The sequence below is a fragment of the Carcharhinus amblyrhynchos genome, chromosome 23 (genome assembly GCF_965287045.1).
Source record: "Carcharhinus amblyrhynchos chromosome 23, sCarAmb.v2.hapA, whole genome shotgun sequence".
Classification (NCBI taxonomy): domain Eukaryota; kingdom Metazoa; phylum Chordata; class Chondrichthyes; order Carcharhiniformes; family Carcharhinidae; genus Carcharhinus; species Carcharhinus amblyrhynchos.
The window spans coordinates 37,557,959-37,581,619 of NC_137346.1; the positions used below are offsets into that span (position 1 = coordinate 37,557,959).

General features: G+C 41.4%; 1 protein-coding gene across 1 annotated transcript in view; it reads left to right on the plus strand.

Moving 5' to 3' along the window:
* Window positions 1-22,981, plus strand: part of tmem132e (transmembrane protein 132E) — a 707,821-nt gene extending 684,840 nt beyond the window's left edge. The window contains exon 9 of the mRNA XM_080210481.1: window positions 18,147-22,981. Within this exon, the coding sequence (XP_080066607.1) occupies window positions 18,147-19,352 (1,206 nt within the window). The 3' untranslated portion in view covers window positions 19,353-22,981. The remainder of the gene's footprint in view (window positions 1-18,146) is intronic.
* The last annotated feature ends 680 nt before the right edge of the window (window positions 22,982-23,661 follow it).

Genomic DNA, 23,661 nt, shown 5'->3' on the forward strand with positions numbered 1-23,661 from the left:
CAGTAAGATAGATGGATAAAGATAAATGTAGTCAAGGTGCTAAATTCGGGGAAGGCTATTTACAACAATATTAGGCAGGAATTAAAAAATTTAGAATGGGACATATGTTGAGGGCAGATCAACATCTGGCATGTGGGAGGCTTTCAGTTGATAGGAATTCAGGACTGGCACATTCCTGTAAGGTGAAGGATAAGTATGACATGTTTCGGGAACTTTGGCTAATGAGAGATACTGTGAGCTTAGTCAAAGAGAAAAGGGAAGCTTTTGTCAAGACTAGGAGGCTGGGGAAAATACTAAACAAGTGTGGAACACAAGGAAAGTAGAAAGAAACTTAAGCAAGGAGTTAGGAGAGCTAAAAGCAGTCATGAAAAGCCATTGGCCAGCAGGATTATGGAAAATCCCAAGGCTTAGGGAGAGGGTTGGCCCACTTAAAGACAGGGGAGGGAATCTATGCAAGGAACCAGAGGAACTGGGTGGTGTATTAACTGAGCACTCTGCATCAGTATTCACCAAAGAAAAGATAGATGATGAGTCCAGGGAAGGGTGTGTAGATAGTTTGGGTCATGTTGACATCAAAAAGGTGGTGGTATTGGGGATCTTGAGAAACATTAAAGTGGATAAGTCTCCAGGGCCTGATGGGATAAAGCCCAGAATATTGAGAGAGGCAAGGAAGGAAATTCCTGGAGCCTTGAGAGAAATCTTTGTATCCTCACTGGCTACAGCGAAGGTACAGTAAAAGTCTCACAACACCAGGTTAAAGTCCAACACGTTTATTTGTTAGCACAAGCGTTCGGAACACTGCTCCTTTATCAGGTGAGTAAGAGGGAGTGATCGGCATAAAGTGAGATAACAGGGGAGAGTTCAGCCAGGATCTGCTGACACAATGCCAATTCCTCAAAAGGCCCTTCACTGCTCCCAGACTGCCTGAGCTGTCTGAATAATGTCACAAATCTGCACCACTCATTTGACAAAGGAGCAGCACCCTGAATGAAAGCTTACGACTCCAAACAAACCAATTGGACTTCAACCTAGTGTCGTGAGACCAGCCTTGGAGCAGTGCTATGCTACCAGGTGGGCCTGATGTTGTGAAACTTCTTAAAGTGAGAGAGAGTGGGGGAGGGTTCAGCTGACACCCGCTAGCATAGCACCAGTCCTTCTGGTGGTTCTTCGTTGTCCTCAAATTGTTGGAGCTGTCTGAATAATGCTACACGTTCTGCAGCACTGAACGAGGCAATTAGACCCATCGTGCTTGTGCCAGTTCTTTGAAATAGCCACCCAGAAGGAAGAAACTGTCACAGAATACTACAGTGCAGAGGGAGGCTCTTCAGCCCATCCAGTCTGCACCAATGCATGAAAGGCCTTGACGTGGTCACTTAATCCCACTCACCCCAGTCCAACACCGGCATCTCCACATATAGGGGAAGTCCCAGAACATTGGGAGAATAGCCAATGTTGTTCCTTTGTTTAAGAAGGGTAGCAAGGATAATCCAAGTAATTACAGGCTGGTGAGCCTACATTATGGAAATTATTGGACAGGATTTTTGGAGATAGGATTTACTCCCACTTAGAAATAAGTGGTCATTTAAGGGGGCGGGGGGGGGGGCAACATGGTTTTGTGACGGGGAGGTCATGTCTCACTAACTTGTTTGAGTTTTTCAAGGGAGTGACAAAGTTATTGATGAGGGTAGGGCAGTGGATGTTGTCTACGTGGACTTCAGTAAGGCCTTCGACCAGGTCCCTCATGGTAGGTTGGTATAAAAGGTGAAGTCGCACAGGATCAGAGGTGAGCTGGCAAGATGGATATAGAACTGACTTGGTAATAGAAGACAGAGGGTAGCAGTAGAAGGGTACGTTTCTGAGGGCTGTTGACAAGTGGCATTCCTCAGAGATCACAGCTGAGACCTTTGCTGATTGTAATACATATAAATGATTCGGAGGAAAATGTAACTGGTTTGATTAGTAAGTTTGCGGATGACACAAAGATTGGTGGAATTGTAGATAGCAATGGGGACCGTCAGAGGCTTCGGCAGGTTATAGATCGGTTGAAGACTTGGACAGAGAGATGGCGGATATTGTTTAATCCGGACAAATGTGAGGTAATGTGTTTTGGAAAGTCTAATACAAAGAGGAAATGTACAGAAAACGGCAGAACCTTAAGAGTAGTGATAGGCAGAAGGATCTGGCTATACAGGTACACAGGTCACTGAAGGTGGCAAAGCAGGTGGCGAAGGTAGTCAAGAAGGCTTGCTGCATGCTTGCGTTCATTGGCCAGGACACTGAGTTTAAAAATTGGCAAGTCATGTTGTAGTTTTATTGAGCCTTAGTTAGGCCGCACTTGGAATATAGTGTTCAATTCTGGTTGCCACACTACCAGAAGGATGTGGAGGCTTTGGAGTGGATACAGAAAAGATTTACCAAAATGTTGCCTGGTATGAAGAGCATTAGCTATGTGGAGAGGTTGGAGAAATTTGGTTTGTTCTCACTGGAATGACAGAGGTTAAGGGATGACCTGACAGAAGTCTACAAGACTGAGGGGCATGCGTAGATTGGATGGTCAGAACTTTTTCCCAGGGTGGGAGTGTCAATTACTCGGAGGCATAGGTTTAAGGTGAGATGGGCAAGGTTTAAAGGAGATGTATGAGGTAATTTTTTTTTCTTACACACAGGATGGTGGGTGCCTGGAACTCGCTGCTGGGGATTGTAGTGGAAGCAGATATGATAGTCACTTTTAAGGGGCGTCTTGACAAATACATGAATAGGATGGGACTAGAGAGATATGGTCCCTGGCAGGATAGGGGGTTTTAGTTCAGTTGGGCAGCATGGTCAGTGCAGCCTCGGAGGACCGAAGCGCCTGGTTCTGTGCTGTAATTTTCTTTGTTCTTTATGTATTTCACTGAGCCTAATTACCAGCCAGTCACATGACTTCCCTGTCAATCAACCTAATCAAGCCCCACTCTGACAAATCCCAGGGGAAAACACTAAAATAACAACACTGCATTAACCAGATTAAAACAATCCTTCAGTCCCAATGAGGAGTATGGAGCCCAGACTTTTAGGTAAATCCAGGTTCTCTCTGCTGCCAGGTTGGCAGACCACAGAGGTCCTATTTTACCATTTGATTCATTTTGGGTAGACTTGAAACTGGGACTGTTTCAGATCTGACTTTTAGACCCATTCTGAGGTGTCCCCATATGCACTCCGTCTGCAAAAAAAAATCAGCGGATTCGAGAGACACTACACAAGCCTGTGGGTGGGGTTTAATATGCCCAAAACCCTGCAGCTCCAATCGACGCTTCCAACTGTGCATGTGCAGAAAAAAAAGATAGAACGCTGCTACCCTGTCACATCCCTCTCTGGCTAGATAATGCCTCCTCCTGGCCCCACAGACATTGCCCCAGCCCCACAAAATTACTGACCCCTTATCCCCCATCCTAACCCACCCAGACCGATTGCAGTCCCCTCCTCCCCCTTTTCCCCCACCAAGATTAGGCAGAGTGGAGCAGACCCCTCCCTCCCCACTGATCTCAGGCAGAGTGATAGCGAATATTTCTTTCCCTCCACTGATCTCAGCAGAATGGCAGCGGACCACCCCTTCCTCTCCACTGATCTTAGCAGAGTGGTAGTGGACCCCCCCTTCCCCGCCACTGATCTCAGGCAAAGTAGCAGCACGCTCTCCCCCATCCACTGATCTCAGGCAGAGTGGCAGCAGATTCTCCTTCCCCTCCGCTGATCTTTGTCAGACTGATAGCAGATTCACCACCCACCCCCTCCACTCCCCACTGATCTCAAGCAGAGAGCTATTTGACACTAGACACTTACCTCGTCTGTAACTGGAGCGCTGGAATCGGACTTACGTGGAGTATGTCTGTTTCACGCCGATTTTGGATGGGTGAGCACAGTGGTAAAGGGGGAAATGCCGGTGAAGTTGAGCATTCAGCCCATTAAGTCAATTTATATGTATTTAAATGGCTGTAGCTCCTGTTTCAGCCACGGTCCCGATTGCAGCCATTTTTGGGCCTTAAAGGGGGAACTGATGTGGGCACAGATCATGCTACTTGCCTCATACCCAAAAATGAGTGCAATGCAATGGTAAAATTGGGCCCAGAGAGTGGGCTGGCAGGATTGACAGAATGCAGATGGAAGGAGAATGCAGGTAGGAATTCCAGGGATATTTGACATTGGCTCACCCGCCATGGGAAAATTCCCAAAGGTGAGAAGTGGCCCTTATGTGGCCATTAATTTTAATGTTCCCCTCCTCTTACCCATGGGCAGGCATGTGGCAGTGGAAACCAGAAGTCAATCATTATTCAGTTTTAGATGTATTTAAAAATTAGAAATATGAGTTTCAATGAGACCTCTCTCATTAGAATCCCTACAATGAAGGAGGAGGCCATTCGGTCTGCACTAATTCTCTAAAAGAGCATCCAACACAGACCCACCGCACCCTTGCCTAATCCCTGTAATACATTTACAATGGCTGATCCATCTAACCTGCCCATCTTTGGACACTAAGGACAATATAGTATGGCCAATCCACCCATCCTGCACATGTTTGGACTGTGGAGGGAAACAAGAGCACCCAGAAGAAACCCACGCAGATATGGAGCGAATATGCAAACTCCATACAGGCAGTCATCCAAAGCCATAAACAAATCTGGATCTCTGGCACTGTGAGGCAGCAATGTTAACCACCTTACCACTGTGTAGAGCTCCTAACTCTATAACCCATAACATTAATAATTATCTCTGTACTCTTTTTGAGTAAATCAAATAAACTAACTAACCACCCCTCAAAGGGGCATTTTGAATTTAAATTCTACTAACTTGGATTAAATTCCAAGACCCCAGAGCATTAACTTGGATTACTAGTTTTGTGTTATTACCACTCTGTAACCACTTTCCCTACCAATATCTCTCGAGATGTATACAACTAATTATCCAATGAGTGCCCCCCACTTAACCTTAATTTATGCAGTTAACACTGCTTCTCATTTCGCTCCCATGGGTGTGTGGAAGTAAGCCCATAGAATGCTAACAACAGGGGCATTCAACCTGCTGTCTATTTGGTCGACTTTCTAATTACTCTCGTTCCTCTGCTCTTTCCCCATGGCTCTGCAAAGTTTCCCCTTCACTTGATTTGATTTATTATTGTCACATGTATTAGCATACACTGAAAAGTATTGTTTCTTATGTGCTATACATATATTTATCCAATTATATTTATCCAATTCCTTTTTGAAGCTATAGAATCTGCTTTCACCACTAATTCGGGCAGTATATTCCAAATCATAACAACTCACTGATTTGAAAAATTCCTCCTCATCTCATCTGTTTTTTTTTTAAACCAACTATCTTAAATCTGGGATCTTTAATTACTAAGTATTTGATAGAGAAAATTGTTGTCCCTTACTAACTCCATGAAACTCTTCATGATTTTGGACACCACCATTAAATCTTGAAATAATCTTCTCTGTCCTATATAAAATAATGCCAACCTTCTTTATTTGTGCAGACATCCCTGGCACTGTTCACTAAAGCTCTGTTGCACCATCTCTATGACCTTGACATCCATCCTAATGTTTGGTGTCCATAATTGGACACAATATTTTAACTGGGGCCATCAGTTATAAAGCATCGATTTATAAATCTTTGACAAAATCTCCTTGCTTTTGCATCCTCTTCTTATAAAGCAAAGGATGCATATTTTAACAATCATCTCAATTTATCCTGCCAAATTCAAGGATTTGTTGATGTAGTCTCCTATATCACTCTGCACACATTTTAAAATTGTACCATTTGGGGGCAATTGTCCCACTCTGTTGTGCTAAATTTCTAGTGTAGAGTATTTCACTTCAGCAGGGATTACGATAGCTCCTCACTTTTGGGGAACCAGCAACCTGACCCCACTGGAGTGAAGGGGGGGGGGCAATGCCTCCTGGACATGGGCACTCTGGTGGTGCAAGCCTGTAGCCCTGGCACTGCCCAAGGGGGGAGGGTCATGCCTGCTGGGGGTGCCTGCACTGCTGGGGGAAGAGGGGTCGGAGGTTGGGGTCATCCAGGATCATGGGGGCGGGTGTCAAGGCTGGCCCGGGAATAGTCTTGGGCGGGGGGGGGGGGGGGGGGGGGCGGGCACAATGAGGCCATGGGGAGGTTTGGGGGCAGCACTGTGGGGGTCACAGGGCTGGCGAGCAATCAAGCTGGCCGGCAAACAGGAGGCTGACAGTCCAGGGCCACGGCCCATGCGCAGAGACCCACTGGTTTCAGCCTCTCCAATGTGAATAGGCCCTGCACCCTGAACCTTAATGAGATTCACCCTGGTGGCTTCTGCATTGCACAGAGTGAAGAAAACAGTGCAAATTAATCCAGTTTCCCCACAAATTCAACACCTAGAATTTTTGGGGGGTGAATTCCACCCATTGTCTCTTCTCATTCTTCATTACTATAGACTCTGCTGGTATACTATTATCTGAACACTATATTTCCTGCTTTTTTCTTATATTTTAGAAGCAGATCACATTCCCCGCCCCCCCACCTCAATCTTCAGACACTGTGAAACATTATACCTAGAGCTTCTACTGTTTTTTTCAGCTTATCTCTAGAATTTTCAATAAACTAATTTTGTAATGGGGTTTTAACCTAGATTCAAGAAAACCATATGCCTAACCCATCGTATTTCCCAGCCTCCATATCATATTTTCAAAATATAAATGCAAATTTTATTATAGAAAGTATATTTGAAACAATTTATTTTGGTAGCACCTCCACCTCAATACAAGATTATATTGAATAACAAATAAATTCTTCTCATTAACATTTTCCTATGAATGACATTGACAGTCTAAAATGTCCGTTAAGATAAAAGGCATTTGCAACTGGGATTTGTGTACAGTGCATTAGTTAAAAAGTGCCTTTGCATAAAATTTGTGCAATATGTCATGCAAACTTGAACTGAGCAATATAAATGAAAGCATCCCTTTCTAAGCTATCACTTTTCTTTGCAAATAGATGCCTTGGCTCAGCAGTTCAAAGTAAAATTTTGAAGCCTGCTGCAATCAGTTTGCAGAGTCTTTTAAGATACCTCAAAGAAAAAATTGAATTATGCAATTCTTCAGTGGCCTTTAATAAGTATTTCAACACATTTTATTCAGTGATAAACATGTTTCATAGAAAGCTCCAGCAGCATTAAACGTCAGCTCTGTTGAGTTAATTACATAATTCCGATGGGAGTGATGCTCAAAGAAAGCGCATGACAGAGAATTGGAGCTACTGATTTGTAATCTTATCTCCGCCATTTGTTCTCTTTAGAGTGGAAAAGTAACATCATTAAAGTTATGCTTTTTGTTTAGCTTAATGATTTTTGTGCTGAGTGTTATTGTGGATTTAGGAAATATGAATCGATAAAGTTGTTGAAATAAATAGAAGAAAAAAGTTAAAAGACTGGAAATACTCAGCAAGTGTATCAGGATGTCAACATGGAAAATGTTAGCTGTCATGTTCAGATGCTGAAATGTCTGCAAGTATTTGAACAATACCTATAGGTTGAAATTGCACTGAATGCTAATAGTGTACAAATGTTTAACATGTTCACACAGAATACATTGTTTTTTACTTAAACACTGCTACTTTGATGCATTTAATGCATTAAACTCATTATTTTGTTGTAAATGGGTAATTCCTCTGCTAAAATTGTAGCAGAGAAATATCACACTCACCTGCCAAAACACCAACAGTACTTACTGCACTTTTGTTTTTTTTGAAATACAGCATAAGGTCATATACATTCAAGTTGCCAGAGATTGAAATCCAATTTTTTGTTGAAATGCAATTTTAGACTTGCATATGAAAGTCAAAAAAGGAAAAAAAATGCATTTCCATTGACCTTTCACAACGTCAGGGTATCCTAAAGTGCTCGACAAACCAGTGAGACACTTTTGAAGTGTAACCAGGTGACTAGATTCTATGCAGATACAGTAATGTCATGGCACGTGGCTTTTTGCTCCTCATTGAAAGCATTAATATGTTTTTCTTGTAATCAAGGGCATTTTTATAGGATATTTTTGTTAACTGACAACAACACTCCAGAAGAATGATACTTTTCACATTTTCTGCAATTGAATACTGCTATCATTGATCCCATTCAAGCCACTTTTCCATTTGATGCCACCAGAGTTCTTTATTTTCTTGTCAAAAAGAACCAAACATTTTCAAACCAATTATTTTCTACCAGACTTACTCTTACAATATTAACATTAATGCAAAGTAGGTCCACTGTACACAAACCTTTAAATTAAAAGTTGTCATATTTGATTCCTCGGTAGAATCTGAAATTTGGAGAGCAGAGTCAGTGCGTAATGTGCTACAACTGACTCTCAAAAGCCCGCTGCCATTTAACACTCACACTGATTAGCAGTGGACAGGACTTCCATCTGCCCTCGGAAGGAAGTCCTGACTGTGTGAGAGCTGTCGGTCAACGTGATTGGGCAACAACTCTCCAAACTGGCCAGGTACAGCTCTGCAGTGGCCAGAAAAAGTACTGCAGCACTGTGTCTAGAACCAAGTCCCAGGGCCTTTGAAAAGGTAATCCCCTGAGTCCCAAGGGTGGCAGGGTAGGGGACACCCTGAGGTATCAGGAGGGTGGTGATCATGGACTCGGGGAGGTACACACAGTAAGAAGTCTGACCACACCAGGTTTAAGTCCAACTGATTTAATCTTGGATCTCCAAGAAGATAAACTAAATCGGTTGGACTTAAACCTGGTGTTGTCAGACTTCTTACTGTGTTTACCCCAGTCCAACGCCGGCATCTCCACAACATGACTACTTCGGGAGGTACGCCAGGAGGAGTGAGAGAGCTGGAACTCCAAAATCCCAGAGGGGAGGGCACCCCAAATGTAAAGGCGCCTTCAAGATTGAACAATGCACCCCATTTCCTGCCCAGTTGGAGAAAAGCGTTTTTTCCTGTTTCCCACTCAATCAGACCTGTTCCTGCTAGACTAAAAATTGAGACTGGGCTGGGAGAGGCCCTTAAGTCTTCATTAAGTGCCCAATTAAGGGCCTTAATAGGTGTTTGGGGGGGGGCTGTTTCCCCCCCTCTAGCCTGCCCCCTCCCCCCACCTCAACCGTGAAACTGCATCTGGGTCGGGGCAAATGGGATCCCAGGGGGAATGCCGTCCATTCAATTTTATGTTGTACTCCCCTGGCCTCAGAAACAGTCCTGGGAGGTCAGCAAAATTCTGCCTTGGTGCTAAGTTAGCTGATCAAACCAGGGACTCAGACCTAGTCAAAGAGTCCTTCATTACATTCTGTCTCGGTTCACAAATAGTGGCAACTTGATTAAGGTACTGGATGATACTCAGTAGCCATGAATTATGCTTGAAAAAAATGAAAGAATAATCATGAGTCAAGTTAATACACAGTAGGACACAAAATTAAACTCATGTAGTGAAACATTCTTGACAGTTAACATGTTAATTTCATTTGTTAACAGGATAAAAAGATACTCTAGTTATACTGGTATCATCATTTGCTAATAGAAACACAAATCTTTAATTGTTGAACCATGAATAATAATGAGATTAATGTATTATGAAGGCGAAGTGAAGTATCTGAGGCTGGAAATTACTGCTGTTGGTATTAGTGAATAACACCTAACTAATAACAGGCAATGTGAAACTTCATTGGTTCTTTTTTTGCTGTCGTTTGTGATGCCACTTTGCCGATGGGAAGTGTATTTTACTCATGTTCTCTGAAGTTTGTAAAGAACCCTTTTTTTTTTGTTATTGGCACCGTGAGGTCTGCAATGGCATCGTTTATTGTTATTAGAATTATGTAATAGGCTTTTTGCTTAGAGTTTTATGACCGTTTGAGTTGTTGGGAGAAAAATGATTGACAGATCAGGTGGGAAGAGTTCTTTACTTACAGTTTTGGCTGCTGGTTAGTTAGGAATTGTTGGACTCCAGACTGAAAACCAGTATTTCTGTGACTCTCACTGGTATTAGAAATTGTGCTGGCTAATCGGAAGCAGTCTTTCTCACTTTTCTGGAGTGAAAACTTTGCTATTGTCAGTTTGCTTGCTAGAGACAAATAGTGGCACTATCTCTACCTCGAGGTGCAGGGAATTCCAGAAAACAGAAGCCAGAGTTTCGATTCTCCATCGAAAGGACTAATTCACAGCAAGTGTTGCAGAGCATTAAAATCCAACGTCACGTGAGCATTCTTATTTTCTGTGCCAAAGGTTTTCTGAGACAAAGGTGTATTTGTAAGAAGGCTTGTTTGGTTGGATCAGTATTTGGAGCTGTTAAGATTTACACAATATCATGTTTTTTTTTGTCTTGCTTGCAATTCGTAAATGTTATTGCTATTTTTTTCTATGTGTTAACTGTATTCTTAAATAAACTTTGATAAAATCTCCCTAGTCAGTAGTTTGAATCATATTTGGAGTCAAACATCTCATGCTTACCCGTGCCAACGTGCGGAATTTATAATCTGGACTGACTTCGTAAGACACTTTGGAGTTTCTGACCTGGATTATAATAGATTGGGTATCCAATGGCATCTGATCTGCTATTAATTAGAGTTACCCTTATGCATCTAGGTTTCTAAATTTTTTACATGGCAAGTTACTGCAAATACAAGGTGATAACTATGCGGCAAAGATTGTCTAATTGCGATTGAACAATTTGACCAACTTTATGGTCAAAAATTTCCCATCCTGCCCTCGTGGAAATCGTAACGGGTGAGAAAGAAAATTCAGCGGAGCTTGGGTAGGAATTTCCGGTCTGGAGCGTGTATGGTCAAAAAATCTGGCCCTATTTTTCTATAACTAATCAGATTGAAGGAACTGCAAAAGAACTAAAGACATATTAATTGGAATGAGTGATTTTAATGATATAGAAGGAGAAACAGGGAAGAAAAGAAAATTGGATTGAGAGAGAAAAAGGAAGAAATTAAAAAGTCATCTCCTTATGGTTTTTAAATCTTCAATAACAGTTGATACCTGAGAAAATGAGACAGTACACTTGTAGAAGTTTAACCATGCGTCTATCACCTGAAGTTGCTGTAATAGGTACACTTAAATTACAATGAGCATTAATACACCTCACAACAGGAAAACTGCCATGAGCTCACTTGAAATGAAGGAATGTTTTTTGAAAGAGTGAATGTGGAAACATTCTCTTGTCCAATAATTTAATTAACAGTGATTTCTACTGTTGTATAATTGCAATTATAAGATGTTTATTGGCACTGTTAAACATGTTAGGCCAGATATAAAATTCCTGACCCACTGGGAGGAGTGGGGTTGCATTGGAGGAAAATACTGATTAAGTGCAGCACATCTATCAGTATCTTTATCCTAGTCACTGCATTTGTATATTCTTTTCAGGTTACTCAACCAATTAGCTTGAACAGGCAACATGATGACATGCATAGGTTGAGTTTAACTTCACTATTTAAAGGAACTATGCAAAATGAGATCTGATGATTCTAGCATTGGGAGAAGAACCAAGTGACATAAAGATAAAACTGCTAATGCTGGAATCTGAAACAAAAACAGAAAATGTTGAAAAATCTCAGCAGGCCTGACAGCATCTGTGGAGAGACAAAACAGAGCTCTCATTGAGTCTGGAGGAGTCTATGACGAAGCATCTATGAAGAAGGAATATTAGCTCTGTTCTCTCTCCACAAATGATGTCAGACCTGCTGAGATTTTCCAGCATTTTCTGTTTTTGTTACAAAGTGACAGATTAGAGGCATCTTCAAAGATACTTCATTTTACTGGTGCCTACCTAGATGTGATGTTGGCAGCTGTAAGGGCCCACAAAAATTACTGTTCCCCATGACAGGAAGGTGAGGCCTGCCAGCAAAGTCAAGAAGGTATGGCTGGCGGGTATACATGAAGTCAGCAGGTGTGCAGTGCTATGTCTTTGGATACACTGTTAATATCTATTTAGTAACCCAAGCAGGATAGGAAAAATTAATACTGTGGACATTCAGGTAAATCCTGTTGACTTGATGTCAACAGTGACTGCAATATGATCATGGAAAAGATCAGTTGAAACATTCTTGCGTTGACAGCTCTAATGTATGTTTTTAATATCCGCAAGGGTCTTCAAATATCCTACAAGAGGTTATGCCAGGACTTTCGCAGGATTCACATAGATCATGCACCGACTCAGATATTCACATTTTGGTAGACCAGTCAGGCTGATAGTCGAATTTTCACCTAGTGACTCACACATCACAAGTCAGCAAAAGCAGAAGAAGAAGACAGGGACAGCAATGGAGAGTCCATGTTGCCAGGTGCAGGACATTACTAGCTGGAAGTAGATGTTGAACTGTGGGGGCCATCGACAATAAGGATTCTTGTGGAGCAGAATGTGTGACACCAGGCAGGTTTTCCAGTCACACTGCTCACACTTGCATGAGATAGACTCTTTCAATCTTCAAGGATGAGTATCATGATGTTGTAGGCTTTTGCAATGATGTCTTCTTCCATGGAAGAGTAGCCATCTAAATGGAACATCAAACGCGACAGTGCATGCAAGCTCTCACCACATTATAATGGCCATTTATCTTTCAGCAGATTCGCAGCATCAAGATCTCCAACAGATTAATTTCAGGGAAGTGTGGGTGGACCATGAAAGAGATGATGTTGAAAGGGGATATGGAAGTGGGGATCTGTTTAAAAGCACTTCCAGCGTTCACCCTTCTCCTCAGGCAGTGTCCCAGATACCACTTTATGTCACGTGACCTTTCTGGCAATCCTAGCCTCTGTGTGCTGAAGGGCGATTCCAAATCTGACCAGATACCATAATTGCACCTTTAGCACTCTGATAGGTTGCTCAGAGGTGCAGCTATTTGTCATAAGTATTTCATTGTGTTGCACCTGGGCTTCATTGGCTGGCTTTCTCATAGGTGCTCCGTGCCATGTTTTAAGTGGGTATCCCTTGTCTCCAAGCAGACAACTGGTAAGTTTTTTTTTGCAGTACGTAAAGAGGGTAGACTGCCATATGATGAAAGCAATTCTGTAAACACCTCTATCATCTTTAGTTGACACACCAACTGCAAGTTGATGGAGTGGAAGCCCTTATGATTTGTGAATTCTGCTATGTGGTCTAGAGCTGCCTTATCTGGAACATGCACGTAGTTCTGTGCAAAGCCAGCTAAGAACTACAGACCTAAGCGCCAGGTCACTTTGATTGGCAGAAAAGTTGGCATAATTACCTGCTCTGGCAAACAAGGGATCACTCACCTGTTTATGCATTTGCACGCCATTGAATGTGAAATCCTGCAAATGTCTCCAGCGAAGATCTAGAAGGATCCAGCAGTAAAGAAATTGACACCAATGATGACTTCGACAGTGACAAGTAAAGCATGGCCACTTGGTCCACACGGTAGTAGGTCCTGTTCTAACAGGCTGAAAACGCCTGCCATCACTTGACATGGGACCCAAAGTCTTCTGAGATGGTGGTATACCAACAAGTCCATACAACTGATCCTCTGCCTGTACATTCTGTCCTGTAGTATCCATTACCTCCTGTAAGCTAACTGGACTGTGTATCGCTTCTCTCATGAGGAGGGGGCTGTTGCAGTTCCGTCTCCTCTTACTGATGGTTCTCTTGATGCTACTGCTCCTGTTGTTCCTCTTGATGCTCTTCCTGCTGCTACTGCCTCTGCTAATGATGCTAGTGGTCATCCTGCTCTTCATCTGAAGTGAAAATAAAACAGCATATCCAATACCCATGCCGATCTGATAGAGTTCCAACAGGAGGATCAGATAACATAAATAGAGCAGCACGGTGGTTATTACTGCTGCCTTACAGTGCCAGGAACCCGGGTTCAATTCCCATCTTGGGTCACTGTTTGTGTGGAGTCTGCATGTTCTCCCCATGTCTGCGCGGGTTTCCTGTGGGTGCTCTGGTTTCCTTCCACAGTCCGAAAGATGTGCTGATTAGGTGCATTGGCCACGCTAAATATTCCCTCGTACCCAAACAGGCACCAGAGTGTAGCGACTAGGGGATTTTCACAGTAACTTCATTGCAGAGTTAATGTAATCTTACTTGTGACAGTAATAAATAAATAGACATAAAACCTCCAAAGTTGTCTAATGGACCTCTTATAAAAGTAACCTGAGTGAAAACAAAATCTTTCACACAAGTAGCTGAGAGATTTCAGTTACTACTGGCATATTTCCTGATAAGCCCTCTCAATCAATGCTCTATTTTGGTCTTGCTTTCACTGGCAACCTACGGATGACATCTTTGTCAATCTCTCCTTAGCTCCAACCCATCCCTGATATTCTATTTTGCTCCACCTTTCGCAGCCCAATCTCCCACAATATAATCCACACATTTCCACCCTCTTCAGTTCTGAAGAAGAGGCGTGCAGACTTCAAACGTTAACTCTGTTTTTCCCTCCACAGATGTTACCAGACCTCCTGAGGTGATCCAATATTTTCTGTTTTTATCTCAGATTTGCAGCATTCACGGTATTTCACCTTTATTCTCAACGGGCTCAGTTCCTCCATTTTTAACCCTCAATTCTACCCAAACTCATGGTGCCCCTGCAATATAAAATTCCAATGAAATGGTAGGAAATAATCCAGCCTCTCGGCTGTAAACATTCTTTCACGGAGAATGAAGTTAGCTTCAGAGTAAGTTGATAGGATGAAGTAGCAGAAAATATGATGAGTTCAGGTCAACTGCAGTTCAAGACAGTGTTTTAAGATCACTGGTTTTAATCAGGCTGTACAATGAATGTGGAGTCAATCTCAGTAAGTAATGAACTGCTTACTCTCATCAAATTGCCAGTCAGTATCACTTAATCAGCTGACTCCTCACATAGTATCATTGTATGTTGGTGAAATATTTAGCAATTTTTCACTATTGTAATGGCACCGTAGACAGTTTGTAATTAAGTGTTTAAAGTTTATTTTTCACAAAAGAAAATTCTTGGTCATCGACATATTTCGTCTGACCTTAAGTTTGACTTCAGCCAAAACATGTAGGTGCAATACTTTGAAAAATTTAAAATATGGCATCTGCTTGGCAGTAACGGTCATGATGTGGATGTGCTGGCGTTGGACTGGGGTAAACGCAGTAAAGTCTGACAACACCAGGTTTAAGTCCAACTGATTTATTTGCTAGTAAACTCACAAGCTTTTGAGGTTAAGCTCTTCTTCAGGTGAATGGAGAGTTCTGGCCTCAGACAGAGCATATAAAGCACAGACAGTTTACAGATTACTGATTAGCATGCGAATCTTTACACCTAACCTGCTGTTCAAGTCCTAAAGTGGCCAACGATGCGAGTGGAAGGAACATTGATCACAGGTTAAAGAGATGTGTATTGTCTCCAGACAGAACAGTAAGTGAGATTTTGCAAACCCAGGCAAGTCACGGGGGGTTACAGATAGTGCGACATAAACCCAAGATCCCTGTTGAGACCGTCCTCACGTGTGCGGAACTTGGCTATCAGTCTCTGCTCAGGACTCTGCGCTGTCGTGAAGGCCGCCTTCGGGAACGCTTACCCGAAGGTCGACGCAAAAAAAAATTTAATGAATCGATCTGATCTGATGGTCATTTTCATTTTCAAAACAGCCTTGTTTTTCTTGTATTAAATTTGTATTTGGTGTCATTTCATCTTCACATGAATTCAACCAATGCTCGTCAATTGGGCAAATGACTCCAAGTGCATTCCTTATGTATAAACAGTTAAAGCGATATTTTTTTTTCCAAAACGTCACAGAACCACAAAAATACTGCAGCTGTCCGTCACCCAAAACTTGCCATCTCTAGTCTGAGTATCCCATAGAGGACTTACATCTTGGATGAATTGGAGGGTGTTCCAATCACAGTGTCCATGCAGCATCAATACCGACTGTAACTTCTGTTTCCCAGCTCATGTGATTGACAGGCAAGACTCTGGTAGGATAGCCTAATTATTAAAATTAATTTGTGAAGTTGGGCAGCCAGATGCTGAAGAAAAGGAGGAATTGTAATGCAATGAAAATTAGTGTATTCAGGAAAGGAGGCCAGAAAAGTCTACTTTCTGACTTCGTGATAGGATGTGGATAAATTTGCAATAGAGACCTACTGTCAGAATCTCATCTGTCATCGTTTTTAAAAATTAATTTATGGAATATAAGCATCATCAACAAAATGAGCATTTCTTCCTTAATTGGTGCTGAGGGGCTTTCTTGTACCACTGCAATCCACATAATGAATGTACTCCCACAATGCTATTTATGAGAACTTTAAGGATTTTTGACCCAGTGACAAGAAAGGAAGGGTGATATATTTCCAAGTCAAGATGATGGGTGACTTGGAAAGGAATGTGTAGTTAGTGGTGTTCCCACTGTTGTTGGAGATATTCCTGAAGAAACCAGGGAAAGTTACTGCCATGCATCTTACGTATGGCACATATATCTGATACTGTGAGCTGGTGGTGGAGGCAGTGAATATTTAAAGTGTGGATCAAATGAACCGCTTTGGCCTGGATGGTATAGATCTTCTTAAGTGTTGTTGAGCTGCACTCAAATACATTAGTGAAGAACATTCCATCAGACAGCAAGGCTTTGAGGCGTCAGAAGGTAAGTCAATCACCACAGAATACAAACATGATATTACAGTCACAGTTTTTACATGGCCGGTCCAGTTAAGTATCTGGTCCATGGTCACCCCTCAAGATATCGATAGTCGAAAATTCAGCAAAGGTAATGACTTTGAACGTCAAGGGGAGATGTTTAGATTCTCATGTTGGAGATGGTCATCGCCTGCTGCTTGTGTGATGTAAATGTTACTTGCCACTTAGCAGCTTAGGACCGAATTTTTTTTTGCTTCATGCGGTGCAGACTGCTTCCACATCTGAGGGGTTATAAATGTACTGAACGCTGCAATTTTCAATGAACATACCCAATTCTTACTCTATTATGACGAGATAATTGATGAAACAGTTGAAGATTGATGGACGAAGAACACTGAGGAATTCCTGCAGTGAGGCCTTAGGACTGAGATCATTGGTCTCCACAACCATCAACATCTTCCTTTGTTCTAGTTATGCTTCCAGCCACTGTAGACTTTTCTCCTGACTTCAATTCCATTAGTGCTCCTTGATGCTATACTGTCAAGGATGTTGAGCTATTATCTGTCCTCTCCAGGAGACATGGAAGATCGCATTGCACAATTTCAAAGAAGAACAGGGAAACTATCCAATGGTGTTCTAGTTGTTACATTGTTGTTAATGGGAGCTTGTTATACTCAAATTGGCTACCACAATTCTACATTATAATATTATGTTGTCAGGAGACTGTGATGGATCATCAGCTTCACCCTGACTTTTGCATTCATGTACTGGGCTCTGTCATCAATGTGGATAGGAGTGTTCACGAAGCTTTCTTCCCATTTTAATTGTTCAATTATACACCAGACAGTACGGCAGACCTGCAAAGCTTTGACCTGATACGTTAATCGCGTGGTTGTGGAAACACTGAGCTCTGTCTATAGCATGCTGCTTCCGATGTTTAACATGTATGTAGTCTTGTGTTGTATAGCTTCGCTAGGTTGACATCTCATGTTTAGATAAGCTTGGTGCTGCTTCTAGCATTCCCTTCTACATTCTTCATTGAACCAGTGTTGATCCTTAATGGTAGGGGATAACGATAGAGTGAGGAATATACCAAATTATAAGGTTACAGATGCAAAATTGTGGTGTTTCTGATGATGGCCCACAGTGGTTCATGGATGCCCAGTTTTGAATCAATCCCATTTAGCACAAAGGATGATGTCACACAACATGTCGGAGGGTATTCCCAATGTAAAGTCAGGACATTGTCTACACACGGACTTTGAGTTGGTCATTCCTATTAATATTGTCATAGACAGATGCATCTGCGACTGGAAAATTGGTGAGGATACGGCCAAATAGATTTTTCCCATGTGCTGGTCCTCTTGCCAGCTGCTGCAAGCCCAGTCAGGCAGCTATGTCCTTTAAGCCTCAGCCAACCTGTAGCAATAGTAGCACTACCAAGCTACTAATGATGACAGACATTGAAGTTTCCCACCCAGTGTACATTCTGCAACCCTCAATACTTCCTCTAGTGATGTTCTCTGGGATTATTATTAATCATAATTTTTTTTCTTCTTTTAATAGGAAGGTATCCTGAGCACATGGATTTTCTACAGTGACAATACAGCGGTACCACTGACTCTGTATGATGTTAAAGACTACAACCTGACAGTTACTACGCTAAATGATAAAGTAGTCTCTTCTACCCAGGATTCCGTCTGGTCTCTGATAATAGCAGAAGGTGAAGGGTCTGGTGAATTTATCAAGGTTGAACTGGGGATCTGTGAACCATGTAAGAAGACCAACCGCAAGAGCTTGCTGTTTGTAACATTGGTCAATGTGAAAGTTCACTTTGGTTCTGAAGATGACTCAGAGGAAGATCTAGAAAATACTGGTGAGGATTATGCACCTGATGGAGTTAGATTTGACGATAACCCATTTGGACATAAACCAAAAGAGAAGGGCCAATTTGACTTCAAGTCAGACACTTCAACCGGTGACCGTGAAGAAAGTGTTATACGGAAGGTTAGCACAACAGTAAAATCAGCTGTGGAAGAAAGGACTGACTCAAGAGTGGAACCAGGCAGGGGCACCGATGGCATGCAGGATAGTGGAGTGCCTTTTGATAACACAAGGGTGTCCAACATGCCTCTTGATATTGATATCACAGATCTGCCTAAGGATCTTGCAGATCCTGATGACGAATATGCCCCCACTCCAAGGGGTCTGACTGATTTGGAAATTGGAATGTATGCACTATTAGGGGTCTTCTGCCTCGCCATTTTGGTTTTTCTAATAAACTGCATTGTCTTTGTTCTTAAGTACAGGCACAAACGCATTCCCCCAGAGGGCCAAGCAAGCATGGACCATTCACATCACTGGGTATTTCTAGGCAATGGACAACCCCTTCGTACCCAGGCTGACCTCTCACCCCAGCCTGAAAGCCCTGGCAACCCTTTAGAAAACATCCAGACCTGCTGCCACAGTGACCATCAGAGTAGCGGCAGCTCACAGACAAGTGTGCAAAGTCAAGTGCACAGCAGAGCAGATGGTTCATCGGGGGGCTCAGTAAGGGAGCACAGCGAGGATCCACTGCATTCACCCACCTCCAAACGCAAGAGAGTTAAATTTACCACTTTCACCACACTGCCATCAGAGGATCTTGGTCTGACCTACAATTGCATCCCGATAGCCGACGAGGAAGACATTGAGTGGGTCTGCCAGGATATGGGGCTCAGAGACCCAGAGGAACTACACAGCTATATTCAGAGAATAAAGGAGATTGCCTAGACTGTTGCTGCTTTTCCTTCGGTGCATTTATATTTACCAGAAATTTGTCACATGTACAGTTTTTGTTTGACCCACAGTAGGAGGCTGCAATGCGTGGAGATCCACTGAACAAAAAAAGCACCATAACATAATGCTTGCAGTCAATTGGCCACTATAAGGCTACATTAAACATAATATTTGCAATGAGAAGCTGATCAAACACTGAAAAGATTATACTCTACTGGAAATGGTATTAACAAATTACAGTTTGCGGGAGGCCAAATCTCTTCTCGACATAAAAATGACTAGTATAGCACAGAAGCATACCGTTCACAGTTAGTTAAAGTACGCTGGGATTGCTTTGTGCAGGTGACAGTAAAATGAGACAGCATCGTGTGAAAATACTTATTTTCACTTTGACTCTAATAGTCTGTAAACTGCAGTAAATCACGTGCAATGCACAGTGATGGATTGGTTTAAAAGAGCGCAAAACAAAATTTGCAGCTAGATTTGAAAGAACAGATGTGATAAACCTGCGTCAGTTGGGTTGACCACTGAATCACGCTGATCGCTTTAGTCAAAACTGGTACTGAAACTAAGTGGCAAATATTGAATTTTAACCACAATTTGAGTCCAATGTCAGTTCTGTAGCTTGATGATGTCTGTTCCATTCAAGTTTGGGTCCCATTTTATTTGCAGTTATGGAAGCTGTTGAAGCAAGTGCATGACACAAATTGCAGTAACTGCTGGTTAGAGGAAAGCTGATACATAAGTGATTATTCAAAGTGATGAAAAGGATAAGTTTCTCTGTTCATGAAAAACAAGTAATGTTATATAGCTCTCAATGACCTGTGACAGCACGAAACTATGAACAGTATATGTCATCGTTGGCCTCATTACATATTCATTTTAATTTAATATGTATACTTACAATGCAATTTATTGGAAATGCAGGAGCAGAAATATTCATTGATGCAATCTTTCTTAAACCACCATAGTAGGAATCAATTGTGCTCAATTGTAATACAATATTTTTAATTTGCTGCAACTGGGAACCTATAATTTTATCTGCAAAACATTAATAACAAGGGCAGTCTAAAAATTAAGAGTTATGGAAGGATTCTTGATACCTGGTTGGGTAAATGAGAAACTGCATCAAATCAACATGACTCATTGACGGAAAATAAACCTCAAATATCATTGACCATTGTAAATAATAATTGAAGGATAATTTGGCTCAAATTGGTCATTAAAGTTTGGGATGTGTGCATGCTTGTGGTGCTGAATAGATCTTTCTAATCAGTCAGGCTCTTAAAAGAACTAATCTGGACACACCAGTGTAATAGGATGCGTTGACTAATCCACCAGGCCTCATGCGAAAGGCAACTACATTGAAAGAGGATTATCAAGATTTGACAGATTCGTGACAAAGTAAAGCATTTTCACTGTGCATCTACTAATTGCCAAATCCCCTGAAATCTGGAGTGAGCAACTATTTAACAGGAGTTTAAACAATTATAGAACCCTGATAGTAGGAGTGAGTTAGATTTATTTCATGCTTATGATTTATTATATTTAGATTTCTATATAACCAACACCTACCAACTATGAATGAAACTATTAATATAACATCTGACTCAGTCTTGCTGTTGTTACATTTTTTATTCATTCACGGGATGTGGGCATCACTGGCTAGGCCAGCATTTATTGCCCATTCCTAACTGACCTTGAACTGAGTTTCATTTCAGAGGAGTGATTAAGAGTCAACCACATTGCGTGGATCTGGAATTACAGATAGGCCAGATTAGGTGAGGACAGCAGAGCTCCTTCTCTAAAGGGGCTTTAATGAACCAGATGGACTTTTACAACAATTAGCAATGGTTTCATGGTCATCATTGGCCTTTTAATTCCAGACTTTTACTTAATTGAAATGTCACGATCTGCTGCGGCGAGAGTTGAACCCAGGTGCCCAGAGCTTTCCCCTGGAACTCTGGATTACTAGTTCACTGGTATTACCATCTCCCCTATCGTCTTTGAGTGTACCGCCTGCCACTGATGGTTGAAGTATTTTTGAACTTTCAGTCAGAGTCTCTGGATGTTTTACTTTTTATTTCAGAAACTACATAAAATTATTTATATTAGAAAGGTCTCTATGTTTGGTTTCCCATGCGACTTCCTGTTCATTAAAGGTTAGCGAACTTACAAGCAAAAAATCCTTACCTCTGCTATTCAAAAATGTATCTCGTAAATACCAACAGAACACACAGCCGACAGCAATTTAGTAATGCAAATGAAATGAAAGAGGGTATATCTTAATTTTCACACAGTCCTGTCAATTTTAGAACATGGTATATACAGTCTTTTGGCAAACATGTACAGTTAATGCATGCCTTCTTCTCAATTATTACATTGTGTCCAATATTGAAGTAGAAGTATTGCCTGAATTTTGCTTTGGTAATTACCCTGCCAAAAACTGATAGAAACTTTGAAGAGTGGTTTGAAATAACGTGCTCCGAATAACATGAAAATCCCGAAGTTGAATCATGAGCCCGTGCTCCTCCATAGGATGCATTGCATAGGTTCATACAGATTGCAGTAACAATTTGCTGAAAACTTCCACCTTGGCATTGCCTTGCTGTACATGACTTTGAGAAAGGTGCATCCTTTGAATGACAGGTAACTGGGTTTTTAATGGCATATTAACTTCATAATTATTGCTGAACATACTCACTGGCCTGGAAAGTTAGGTTTATATTTATGGAATATCAAATTAATGAATATCATAATAATGAAAACAAATCTCCATTTTAACTTTAGGATTTGCTGTATGTGAGAATATTTCAATGCAATTAGTCCCTTCCTTGCTGAAATCATTGCTGCTTCATGCCAAGACTTTGCTTTGACTTGGCACCAGATTTAAATTGCTATTGGGCAAAGTGAAAATCCTGCCACAGAAATTGCTGCATCTGTGTGTGTAGCTTTCTTTGAGGTCAGTGGTGAGTGTCTTCACCACTGACCACAAAATCTGGGCTTTTATTTCAATCTTTGGACAGTTATCCTGAAGTTATATCAAAAAAGGCATTATAAGAGTTTTGTAACAGTAGAAACATTGTTGCTCTGATAATTCTTCCTCAGAAATTATGCAGAATATGAAAAATGGAATACAACAATCTAGAATGCAGCAGGTGTGTTCTCTGGACACGGTCCTCTGACATTGTACCAATGTGCCCACCAACCTTCACACACTCCCCAAATTTCTCACTTACTGTCAGAGCTACCTGCTGTCTTGGCCTCATTCTCTGTCTCATTGCTAAAGCTTTGCCATCTTGTTAGTTTCCACCCTGCCTTTAAAAACTTCCAGAAACCCTACTTTTTTGACTGTGCCTTTGACTAATTTTTCTAAACCCTCTATCTGCCTCTCTGCTCTGCGAAGCATCTTGGGAGGTTTGGCTACATTAAATGCAATTTTTCAGTTATTGTTCATGAGATTGTAAGATTTCAAGGTTTGTGTCGGAACACACTATGTAATTTTGTTAATCATTGTTGAGAATACGGAGAGACTAGCAAAATCATAGGTGTGTTTAGAAAAGCTTGGTTTCTGATTTTTCTGCAACTAGTGAACAAAGGAAATTTGCACCCATGGTGATTGAGGAAACAAGATTAAAGTTTAAGATTGTAAGGAAAATAATAAAATTAAAATAGAAATCTACATCCAGAAATTACCATTGTTGATATTAATGAACAAACATGCTTCAGTATTGAAGTGTTTCACATGGATTGATGCCTGATTTAAAAAAGTCATCCTTTAGTGTCATCAAATATAATTTTTAGGTTTATTTAACAACCTTATTTTATTTTACATTTATGAGAAAGATGTCACTGGGCTCAGACATGGCAAGAAAACCAATAAGGCCTGAACTTCACAGAAATCAGCTCATTGGAAGAGAATGTTTTATTTCTTGGTCAGCGATGTCTGATTAATGCAGAGATGCATCCAAAGCAAACTACAGTGAGGATGGTTTCTAGTTGCCCAATGCAACATCATGTTCCCTGGCTATTTGCCATTGCCTTTGGAGCATCTGTGAAGGGAAAATCAGCCAATGTTCTTGGTCCCAATTATAGTCCATTGTCCTTTCTGGGAAATGCATATTTTGATGAAAATCAGGCTTAGCTGATATTTTAATTGATGTCATACATGCCTAGAAGAGTATTAGTCTTATTTATGTCCAAGAAAACAGGACAGGTATTCCCCTTCCAGCCTTCTCTTGCTACTTGACAAAATGCCAGGAACTGTCTGAATAAACCTAATGAAGACTCCCTATCCAATTTT